The following is a 13014-nucleotide window of genomic DNA, read 5'->3' as shown; positions in this document are numbered from 1 at the left end:
TTTTTATACATATCAGTAGGCATATTGCACAATGTTATAAAATACTTTTGTACAATACAAATACAATTAGTATTTTTCTTCTTTTTATACTACAGCTAAGCCTTATTTCCACAATAAAACAAGAGAAAGTAATAAATACATTAATTGTTCTATGGTATTGTGTTTTATTATCCTTTTATTGTTATCAGTTGTAAATATATCATGTTGTATTCTGACATGTCCATTTTATTTAAGTTTTTCAGTTCATGCAGATAAAAGTAAAAATGTTTATCAATTTGTTGTATATCAATGAAAAGCTTATATTGTTGTAAGATCTAATTTTACAACATTTAAATAAAAGTACATATTATAGATTTTTAAATTTTAATCTTGATATAAGATACAATTAAATATATTACTCAATTGGTAAAAACATTATTCGTATTGGCGAGTGAAATGTCTTCTTTTTTGTGAATTTCAAATGGAAACATTTTTGTATTGCATATTTTTATTTATTTTGTTTTGTAAAAATGTTTAAAGTTTCTTAATTTTACTACTTTTTGAATTCACTACGTATTGGCTGTCTTGTTTTAAGCTCATACTAAAACATATTTTGATAGAAATATGAAATTCTTTTTTAAGAACGTATCCAAATTCTATATTTTATGCTGAAAATTCCATGTAAACAACAAGTATATTACTGTGTTAAAACAAAAAGGCTTATCGAAATCAGGCAAACTAGGTCTGCCAGAACAGGAAAATAGATGGCCAGATCTAGGGTTAAGCATTACAGATTGTCTGACAAAATGTATAAATGAAAGTAAGAAAGTTTTTTTATAATCCTGTAGCTTAAATTAAGTGTTCACTACTGTTCAGAACTGTTTATTTTTTTATTTAACATATATTGATTTTAGGCCCATATGGTATTTTTTTAATAAAATGCCTAAAAACAATAGCAGTTTATTTAAATAGAGGTAGATATCAGAGGTTGACAAAAACAATTACTCAATCATTAAAATGTGATTTTAATAACACAAATAAATCTAAAAACTCAATAATGTAGGAAATATATAAGAAGGAATAGATTTAAAAATTAAACTTAAAATTATAAGAAATATAAAATCTAACCTATAGTCCAGTCCACAACTTCTTGTCTATATCAATTAGAATGTAGCTAGGTCTGTGTAAATGGCAGATTCCTATGATACGGTAATTAGTAACCATTTATATATTATGTACATACAACGATCCTAGAGCTACAGAGAGATCTATCTTGGCAAAGTACCTGCTTGAATTTCGATCATAAATTGTTAATTTTATGATTTATAGAATTGCCATTTGTGTATAACTAGTGAATAAATAATACTGCAGTACATTTTCCTTAGAAAGATGGGGAGTAACACAGAAAACTTTTAATGCATTTAGTGTTGTTTCCCACAAATCAAAACTCCCGAGGAAACAAATGTTTTCTGCAAAAAACCAGAGAAACATACACCACCAACAATGAATAAGTCAATATAGAGGTACATGAAAAGTTGTCTTCACAAGTGAGGTAACAACTAAGTTGAGAAGTATAGCAATGGTTTTTGGTTATTACAACATAAACCAGCTTGGTCTCCAGTTGGTAATGTTACAATTAATATAATCATGTCTAAAACCCTCCCGAATGTGCTACCTAATCATTGCCAATTGCATTGTTTAAAGAGACAACTTAGTTTCTCATCAAACCGGTAAATGAATTTCTCCTAAATAAAGAAATCGATCATCAGCCATGCTATTTTCGGTAGGAGTTAAAAATGGGAGGGTATTAAATGGTTACAGATATCAAACAAAATTGTTTCTCAGGTCATAATCAGTCTTGATGGTTACTTGATCATATCTATTTTGCTGGAAGGAAGCATTTTCTACAACATTGGATTGCATATCCTGATGCATCAACTTAACAACTAAGTTGAGAAGTATAGCAATGGTTTTTGGTTATTACAACATAAACCAGCTTGGTCTCCAGTTGGTAATGTTACAATTAATATCATCATGTCTAAAACCCACCAGAATGTGCTACCTAATCATTGCCAATTGCATTGTTTAAAGAGACAACATAGTTTCTCATCAAACCGGATAAAGGAATTTCTCCTAAATAAAGAAATCGATCATCAGCCATGCTATTTTTGGTAGGAGTTAAAAATGGGAGGGTATTAAATGGTTACAGATATCAAATAAAATTGTTTCTCAGGTCATAATTTAAATTTGGTTAGCTCACTTTAAAGCAATCATCAAACACTTAAACAATAGTTGTATCACTATCAGCTTATAAGATTAAAAACTGAAAGTTGCCATTTCATACAAATATTCAATCTCCACATGGCTGTGACTGATTTAACTTTTATTAATGATTGGTTTTTAGTGTCAAGCTAAAAAAACTATGAGAACACATTATTTGACATGTTAACCCTTTTGACATGCTCCCATGTCAAACCCCCTACCAAAAGTAGCATGATTGATCATTGTCAGTGGTAATTACTACATATATTTGACAAAAATAGCTTATATTATGATATAGTTTAAATTATAATTTACACTCTCCTGGACTTAATTATTTTTTATATTTTTAATCCTTTGACCACCAAATGCTAACCAATTCACCATTTAAGAACTGACACTGTGTGATAACTTTAATGACACATAATGTTTAAGTTGCATAAACAAACACGCACACACACAAACCGATAGTTATCAATTATTTTCTCTATAAAAAATAAAGCAAACTATATAAAATAAGACAATTTTCTTTTGCCAATGTTTTAACATTAATTTGTTATGATAAAATAAGACCAAAACCAATAGAGCTTTAAGATTGGGAAAAATGTGTTATACCAACTCAAAATAGCAGTTTCAGTAATGGCTATCAAGCAGAACCATGCAATAAAGGCTTGGCACAAGTCATGCAAAATTATTGCTTGTAATGTTGGACATAGTTTTCTAAGGTTGGCATTGTGGTGGTGAAAGGATTAACAAACATGTTTGGCAAGTCCTGAGAGTCAAGAATGAAAATTATTGCTGGATTTTTTTCTTTAAAACAAAGGTATGCATTGTTTATTTTAACGCTGTACTTAGATGTTACGGTTAATACATGAATTTTAAAATGATTGATGTTACCTTGTGATATGGTGGTTCTGTGTGAAGGTACACAGTTGATTTCGTGTTGAGTTACAATCCTTTTATTACAATTTGAGATTATAATCTTTTTCATGATTCACCCATACTACCCAACACTTTCCAACTCACTGTTCCACTAATAAGGAAGTCCATTGAACAAAAATACTATATTGATTTTTAAATTGTTAATTAGATTTATTGTAAAGACTAATATTAGTTATTTTAGCTTTTAATCTGCAAAAATTCTACAACTGAATAAAAATGTTTGGCTTTTCAAAATCACTTTTCTAATTTCAGAGAACAGATAAAATCATAAAACAATGGGGGTTATGGTTATGATTTTTTTCATGTCTGTAGCCTCCAAAACTTGTTTTCAAATAACATTACTTTATGTGCTGCATTAATCAAAATAGACAACATAATATAAACAAGTTGTATGTTTTATTGGATAAACCTAGCAGTCCAAAATTAACTATTTTCAAAGGTTCATAAATAGAATTAAATAAATTTAATGCTTGCAAAATATCAACTGAAATAGTGCCAATACAGGTTAAGTGCAATTTACAACAGGAGTGTTTAAGTTGGAACTTTAAGAACAAATTCATATCTTTAAAGCAAGGCCATAATTATGTAACAAAGAGGTTTTCCAGGGATGCCAATAAACTTTTTGTAAGAAGACTATGTCTTTATATGGGTTTAATATGCAAAATAAAGTACTGCTAACAAATAACACACAAAAATCGCAATCACAAGCAGTTTTGGAGAAATATGTTACTCAATGGATATTTTAATAAATATAATTAAATGAGATGTAAAATTGGAAAAATTATTCTGAACATATTCCAAGCTAAAGATCACTACATTTTTCAAATATATATAATTATTTGTATCTATTAAAATTGTTAAAAAAGACCAAAATTAATTAAATATAATTATCAATGATTGCTTCAATTTTTCAATTCGCACCTTTTAGTGGCATAATTTTATTTGCATTCTTAAACATGGATTTAATTATAATGTTCTTTTAATAATAATTATGCATATAATTCCAATGACATTTTTATTTAATAACATTTTTAGTATTATATATTAAAAAAGTTATTTTAAACCTTGTAAATTTTGCTTAAAAAGTACACATATTTACAAACTAACCTAAAAGGCTTAAATTCCTAACATTCTTAGGAGAGTTTACAATGTGGTTGCTTCCGAACAACAAAGGTTCATCTAATGGATGTTATCAATTTGTCCACATACTTTTATAATTTATCAGTTTTTTTTGTCTGTACCATTAGTTTTAAATGTTAATATAACTACTTTATAACATATGTTTTCTTCTATTTCATACACATTTTATGTTTATATTAACTGATAATGCCTTAACTAGCAAATGTGTTTTTGAAATAAAATTTTGTGGAAAATATAAATATTTTCCACATAATTCTTTTTATAATTAATTAGTTTTTGGTCTTTACAATTAGTTTTAAATGTTATTTTAACTGATTTATTGCATGTTCTTTTTATTTATATTTTATATAGATGTTTCTGTTTATATTATGATGCCCTAACTGGCGAGAGTGCTTTTGCCAGAATAAAATTCTGTGGAAGTAATAAAAATGTCTTTGATATGAAAACCATACTACTTCCATCAAGCATTTAATGTGCAAAATGTAGTATATTTTGCCCATTTATAAAATATATTTTAGTATATTATTGAATGGTTTTATTTTTTTTTACATTTAGAGAACACAAGCCAATTTAACCCTTTCCGCTCGGAGCGGTAATGTTAGAATGTCCATAGAGATCGGATGGGCAGCAGTGTTGGCCACCGCCATTTCCTCTAACGTGCGCATTTATTTTTAGAGTTGCCGTTCTCAGAGATCGGATGGTCAGCTGTGCTGTCCGTTGAATAATCCTACTAGCGCTCGGATGGACAGCAGCGTTGACCACAAGTTATAAACTCTTTTTTTATTCTGTTGTATTTTTTTTATAATACAACGCATTAAGATCAATCAGCTGTTTCATTACAAAGCTTGGAAATTGATCATCTGGTCAATATTGCATTCTAGGCTTTCGTTTTAGCACGCTTTTAACCACATTGTCACTAGTGAGTTAAACTACACGCACTATTAGAATGGATTGTTTATTATTCTTAGTATTGTGCAATTTTATTAAATTAATATTAGTGTAAATGAAGTATTGTAGATATCAGTGTAAATATAACTGTAAATATATCAGTATTAATACCTGTACTTTGTGTTTTTAAAGTGATAACAATGAATGAATATAGGTTTGTTGACTGTAGTCCAGGCAATGTAAGGGACATTCTAAATGGTGGAGATAGTGACAGTTCAGTACACTCAAGTGATGTAGACGAAGATGTGGCAGACGAAATGAAGATAATAGTACTGAAGGTCAACATGAAGATAATAGTACTGAAAGTCAACATGGACTAGATGAGGAAGCTGGAAATGAAGATTCTAATGATTGGAGAGAACGGAATGAAGGTGAGGAAATGTTTGTAAAATTCAATTGGACACTCAATAGTGGTTTTAAACCTCAAACAGGTGTAAAACCAACAACCCCTTTGCAATTCTTCCAACTTTTCTTTACAGATGAGTTATTAACTGAGATTGTAAAGGAAACTAATCGTTACGCCCAAGAAAAGATAATGAAAGTAACTCCTTTAAGGAAAAAAATCTATGTGGAAGACCTATTGAAGGTAGAAAAGTGAAGGATTGCGTCGTGTGTAGCAGCAGAGCACAAGGCGGCACCAGGAAAAGAGTGAAGTTTTATTGCAAAACTTGTGAAAATGAGCCCGGTCTTCACATCGGTGTTTGTTTTGAAAAGTACCATTCATCTCAGATATTTCAACAACAAGATGACAACTAGCCTGCAGTTAAATTTGCATTCGGAACAATAATAAGCAGTTAAATTTTATTTTTTATCATGTTATAATTATTTACTGTCACATTATTAATACTCATTGTAACTCATGTTAGTTTATAGAAATATAACATTTCCATTGTAATACTTTTCGACTACATTATTATTTACCTTCGTACCTTTAAATCCATTTAACTTTTTAAAAGGCACAGTATCAATCACGCGCTGAAAATAAATCCGAGCTGGTGGGGACGCAACAATTACATGGCTGCTGTGTGCACGCAGGCGCCATAGTGGACAGCACCGCTGCCCATCTGATATGAATATGAGTGGACAGTACGCGCTAAAATAATACGAGCCTACGAGAGGCCATATTTGGTCAGCACTGCTGCCCATCCGAGCGGAAAGGGTTAAAATCTAATAGTTAAATTGGTTAGAAGTTCCAAAATTTTTATCCTTATAACTGCAGCGTTTAAATAGTTTGAAAGGGGAAAATATTTGTATACCATTGGTACATACATAGAAGACTACAAGTTTTAACATTTTATTTCTAATGTTTCAACAAATATTTCAAATGAGTCACATTGCTTTAAGTTAAATGAATCATTGCAAAATACTTCATTCTGGTTTTAAATCTAGTTAAATCATGCTTATGACAGACTTTTGTTGCATAAAATCTTATTATTAGTCTTAAAATTATACCTACCTTAATAAAATAATGAGAGTTAGGATTTTATTTTTTTCCAATATTACAAAACCAAATTCAGTTTTGTAAACAATCCTTAAAATTAATTGTCTTGAACAATAATAAACTTCATCACAAAACTAGAAATGTGCTCATACCACAAACATCAACATTATTTAGTTCCATAATTCTGTGTTGAGACTCTAAAAAATTACAGAGTGACAATAAAAATGATGTTATACCCTGTATTAAAATCCTTATTTGATACATCTCAACCCAGTTTGAAATATATCAAACAAGCAGTATAACAAGGCAGGAAAACCCCTTAGAAAAATAAGTCTACTACAGGTATTGCAAACCAGTTGAAAATGTATCCTTTTTGGGCCTTATTTCACCCTTACTCAAACAATAGATTTGTGTGAACTAAACAAACTATGTAAGAGATATAGTCTGTACAGCTCAAGGGTTCAACTCCAATAGGATGTGCCCTTACTTGAAGTCCACAGACTATATGGTGCAATGGCTTTCTAACTTAACACAAATTTAAAAAGAGATCTCACTTATATTATTATCCAATTCCAAATGGCCACCATGTCTTTTCCGTGCCAACAGTAACAGCCATAACATTTGTTTATGGGTAATTTTGCCTCATAAAGGCATTTAAAAATCATGTACATAATAACTAACTTGTTCCTTAGCTTAATTTTTAGTTACTCTTTAAATAGACACTTCATAAAAATGATACAATGACAAGTTTAATTTTTTTTAACTCTTAACACAGAATTAAATTTTATGGAACTATAATATGATAGTAGGAACTACAATAAGCACACTTTTACATTTATATGAAGTTTATTATTGTTCAATGAACATAAGACTAAACAATATTTTAAAAAGTAGAATCTGTTTCATCCTGGTTGCATCTTGTTCACTAGTTTACTGAGTGAGTACCCAGAACACTGATAAAGGTTATAACACAAGCAGTGATGTAAATATGTGAAAAATAACATTAAAATAAAAGTTCTGTTGAAACAAAGATATCGCCTTGAACTTTGAAATAAGGAATGTGATGTGAAAGTAATAATTAGTTTTAAGATTAAAATTTATAAACTTATATAAGTTGATCCGCCCATTTTATAGTCCAGAGTAGTGTTTTCTGAAGAGTTTAGATTAATTAAATACAGTATAAACTTATATAGAAATTTTTTAAAATTCTAAATTCACGTAGTTAAATATCATCTTAAATATACTTTCAATATTTAAAACTCAAGTTAATACGTGCATTTTATTTTTTTCTTTTAACACTATTGTAGCATGAAATAATAAAGACCTTTGTTTTAAGGTTTAGTAAATTATGATTATTTTTATATAAACTTTTCATAACTCTCTAGACACCAGAAAAAGTTTTATTGCACTGAAAATGTCCTTCACCTTGATATGAAAAGTTGTGAAGGACTCTCCAAGTTAAAGAATGTATTTATGACCAAATGTATATAATTAATATTAATTATACAGATTATAGTTACATTGCAGGACTAATTCTGCAGTTTAATCTTATTTCATAGTTCTGGGCAACCCTAGTTTTATAGGTAATATTTCATTAATAAAAATTGTTCATGTTTACACATACACATACAAAAGTAATAACATTTGGGCTGATTGCTTCTTGATATAACTCTGTATCAAGTCATTCCTTGACAAACTAACAAATGAAACAAGTTGGACAAAATAGATGCCAGTTTTAAAAACAGTGCTTAGTCTTATTTTTACTGAACAACATTCAAGCATTTTACAGTCTGAGACATGGTATGTAACTATTTAAGTGTTGCTAACACCAGAGGCAGCATCTGCATCTGCATCTGCATCTGCTTCTGCTTCTGCTTCTACTTCTACTTCTAGATTGAAATCTGACATGATAGTAACGTCAGGCCGCTCGGACTTGAACTTAATGACTCCAGCCTGAGAGCAGGCCGTGCCTCGGACGTCGATTCTTTGGAGGCCCTTGAGACACGAGGCACAGTGGCGCAGACTTGTATCTGTCACTGTTCTATAATTTAGGAGCTGTATAACTCTGAGTGGCGAAGGTAAGAAACTCCCCTCTTCCTCTTCTATCTCAGGCATTAGTAACACGAAGTAACCTAACTGATTCCACACCTCCAAGGTAGCTCCGAAAGCAGTAACAGCCATGTCTGAGATCAGTGTTGAGCCGCGTACACCACCCGGCGACTCCAGGTACAGTTCTCGGAGATTTGGAGTCTTGTTGAGACAGGATATCTCACGATCAGTCACGTAAGTTCTACTGAAATCGATTATCTGAAATGATACAAAATTGTCAATATTTGTCTGCATATATTAATCTACAATATTCTATTCTAGGTTTAAACATTGCAAATAAACAATTCAATGAAATTCATGATTCTTTTAATAAAGAAATTAACAAGGATACTTTTCGTATAACTTTTTGGATAAACAATTTTTATATTATAATATACTAAAGACTATTTAAATTCTGTTTATTTATTCTTATACATTATATCATAGGTAGGGATAATAAATTTCAAATCAATATTAGTTGATATGTTTCTAAACAGTTTTAAATATATTAAGTTAATTAATAGTTTTAACTAACATCAGTCTTTTGGTTCACACTAAATCGAAATATTGCTTTCACAATTAACTTCTTGAAATATTTCGGCCTCACTGTGAAAAGCCATTTTCAGTTATAGATATTAAATCGAAACAAGACAAGAATGATCCGTTCAAAAAATTATCAATGTTCAAACTTGAGTATCTAAACGTTTTACTCGGAGTAAATCCAGTTTTTGCTTTGAGTGTCAATAAGGCACCCCTTTGATTTGTTATTTTGTGACAATTCCTTGCCCTGGACCATCAATAATACAGTCAACTCCCGATTATCCGCGGGCGGGTTATCCGCTTTGCGCATTATCCGCGATCTGCGAACGATAGCCTATGTACTGTACTTACTGTATGCATATTAGTGATAAATGAATTAATAACTAAGTAATAAGTAATATGGTGGAATATTAACTACATAATGTACTGTATAGACAGTTATTTGAAGACGTAAGTTGTGTTGGCGACGCGTGATGTGTAGCAGTGAGAGTGGCGGTGTGACTCGTCTGGCAGGCGGGCAGGCACCCAGCTCAGTCTGCTCCCCTCCACTTATTTGCCTCCCGTCTCACTTCCCAAGCATTTCCACCACTGCCACCTCCACTCCCTTGTGTCACTGCGCACTGTTGTCGCGCATCAGCCATTACTGTCACTCATCTGCCATGACTCATCAGTCTGTTACTGCCTATTGTCTACACTACACTGTTTACTTTACATTTGTTGCGTTATTCTAAACATCTGTATTTTTGTTGATTAGTTAGTGTATTGACTGTTCAACCTTTTCTTAGTGACTGGCCTTCCGTGTGTCAACTGTTCTGCTGTTTCTTTTTGAAGTGTCTTTCGTGTGTTATTGACTATTCTGCCATTTCTTATTGACTGTCTTTTCTTGTGTGTTATTGACTGTTTATCTAGGTGTGCCTTTACTTTGTTTTATCAGTATACTGTAGGCCTATATTAATTCGCTATGTCAGAAAAACGAAAGAGAGTTGTTTTAACAATCAACCAAAAACTTGAAATAATAAAAAAAACTACAAATGTGCAGAATATGGCATTGGAGAAACGACCGTACGTGACATCTTTAAACAAAAAGATAAGTTATTGTCGTTTGCTGCTAGTGCTGAAACGTCGTCTGCAATGAAAAAGAGAAAGGCAATGAAGCTTTCTACCTATGAACACCTAGACGCTGCACTCAGTGGATTGCTCAGTTAAGGAGTGAAGGTACGCCAATCTCAGGTCCGATCCTAGCAGCAAAAGCTGAACATTTTCACAAACTGCTTGGCCTCGAAGGTATGTTTAATGCTTCTTCTGGTTGGTTAACTAGGTTTAAGCAACGCCATGGCATCAGGGAAATTTCACTGCAAGGTGACAAACTCAGCAGTGACACTGAAGCTGCTGAACTATTTAAAGCAGAGTCTGAGGAGTATGTTGCTGCTGAAAATCTGACTCCAGACCAGATTTATAATGCAGACGAATCTGGTTTGTTCTGGAAATGTTTGCCGACACATACACTTGCTTTTGAAAGAGAACGTCAAGTTTCAGGGCACAAATCTAGTAAGGAAAGATACACAATTCTTTGTTGTGGCAATGCTTCAGGGGAGCATAAATTAGATTTAGTTGTTATTGGTAAGTCCAAAAAACCACGGTCCTTTAAAGGTTCTAGAGCTGTAAACCTCCCTGTTCAGTACTTTTCTCAAAAAAAAGGATGGATGGACCAAAGAATCTTCAAAGAATGGTTTGAAAAACACTTTGTCCCACAAGTTGAAAACAATCTTATGTCCAAAAACTTGCCCCTGAAAGCAATTTTATTAGTAGATAACGCCCCTTCACATCCCGCTGAAAATGTGATGAAATCTGTTGATGGGAACATTGTTTTAAAGTTTTTACCGCCAAATGTAACTCCTTTGATCCAACCAATGGATCAAGGAGTTATTGCAGCCACAAAAAAGAATTATAGGTCCCATTTACTAGAAAGAATAATAAATGAAGGTTATGACCTGAAATCGTTCTGGAAAGATTTTTCTATTCTTGACAGCATTTACGACATTGCAGCAGCTTGGAAGTCAGTAAAATCGTCAACCTTGCAAAAATCATGGAAGAAACTAATGGCGAGTGAAGAAAACAGCAATATTAGTGTAGAAGAAGAAGCCCTTCAAGATCAATCTGATGTAGATTGTGCATTAGCTTTAGCACAATTGGCAAGAACCGTCGAAGGGGGTGAGCAAGTTAATGACGAAAACATCAATGAATGGATGAACTGTGATGCTGACGATCCCGGGTACGAACTCCTGAGTAATGAAGACATCATTAACAAAGCTCAGGGAGTCGAGGAAGAAATTTACAACAATGAAGAAGAAGAGATGCCTCCTCAATCGCGTGTTTCACATGAATCAGCTCTACAACACGTTAGAATAGAATAGAATAGAATATATTTTATTGCGTTGACAATATATATTACATTGTATTGCAATAGTCAATAATACCAATTTTTTACGGTATTTATCTTAAAAACTAAATCCATTCACTCGACTTTCCATACAGTTGCACGCAGGCACACATTCATACACATACAAAATTCATAATTCGTGGGATCAACCCCCAGGATTGCAACACTGCCGCGAATATCAATCCCAAGTGTGCTCCATAAACTCGCCAACTGAGTAAAAAGCACAAGACACCAGGTAGTGTTTTAATTGGGTTTTAAATTTTTTTGGATTTGTTTCTAAATTTATTGTTTCAGGGAGATTGTTAATGAATTTGATCCCAGCTTGCGAAGGGAGGCGTTCAAATGCTGCTGTTCTATGCTGTCGGGCTCGAAAGCGCCCCCGAGCTCTTGTCTCGTATTTGTGTATATCACTGCCCTGCGTCAATATACACTGAAATCGACAGTAAAATGAAGTCTCTAAAATATACAAGCTGGGTAGAGTTAGCAAGTTGAGCTCCCTGAAGGCACTTCGACATGACTCTCTGTTGTTCAATTTTGCGATGATTCGAACAGCTTTTTTCTGCAGTCTGAATACTCTTTCCAAGTTTGATATGGCACAACTGCCCCACAGAGAAATTCCGTACGACAGGTATGGAAATATTAATCCATAGTAAGCCATCATTAAGACATCAGACGTACAAAACTTTGATAAATTGCGAAGGACAAAAATTCCAGTTGCCAATTTAGCACATACACTTTCAATGTGAACTTTCCAGGTTAACCCTTTATCTAGGTGTATTCCTAGAAATTTAGCAGAATCAGTTTCTTCCAGAACAATGTTATCCATCATTACTGTTGGGGTTTCATAAGTATTCAACCCACGTAAACAGAAGTTGATGTAATTTGTCTTTTCATGATTAGTTTTGAGATTATTTACCAGAAAATTTTGAATGCAGGAGTTAAGATCAATGAAGGTTTGAATCTCCAATGTAGTTAGAGAATCAGCCCGGAAACAGAGAGTCGTGTCATCTGCGTATTGAATGATTTTCCCATATAAGGCTGATGCATGGATATTATTCACATAAATCAAGAAAAGGACAGGACCCAAGATTGATCCCTGTGGGACTCCTTGGTATATTCTAATAGTACTTGATACTGCATTCTGGACCTGAATACATTGACTTCTATTGCTCAAGTATGAGTGGAGCCACTGGTGTGCTGTCCCTCGTACACCACAGCCTTCCAGCTTGTGTAGCAA

At 32.5% G+C, this 13014-nt stretch overlaps 1 protein-coding gene and 1 long non-coding RNA gene across 2 annotated transcripts in view; one reads left to right on the top strand and one right to left on the bottom strand.

Moving 5' to 3' along the window:
* The first annotated feature begins 1042 nt into the window (after window positions 1-1042).
* Window positions 1043-3269, top strand: LOC124370512. Its single transcript, XR_006923189.1, has 2 exons — window positions 1043-1824; window positions 2213-3269. It is a non-coding gene; the product is annotated as an uncharacterized LOC124370512 (long non-coding RNA).
* A 3269-nt stretch (window positions 3270-6538) lies between these two features.
* The window catches only part of LOC124370504, a 49072-nt gene continuing 42596 nt past the window's right edge, over window positions 6539-13014 (bottom strand). Inside the window, exon 7 of the mRNA XM_046828804.1 lies at window positions 6539-9016. Coding sequence (XP_046684760.1) covers window positions 8522-9016 — 495 coding nt within the window. The 3' untranslated portion in view covers window positions 6539-8521. The remainder of the gene's footprint in view (window positions 9017-13014) is intronic.

This window comes from Homalodisca vitripennis, chromosome 1, assembly GCF_021130785.1.
Source record: "Homalodisca vitripennis isolate AUS2020 chromosome 1, UT_GWSS_2.1, whole genome shotgun sequence".
Taxonomy (NCBI): domain Eukaryota; kingdom Metazoa; phylum Arthropoda; class Insecta; order Hemiptera; family Cicadellidae; genus Homalodisca; species Homalodisca vitripennis.
Note: the sequence above shows the minus strand (reverse complement) of the source record. Positions and strands in the feature narration are given on the sequence as shown.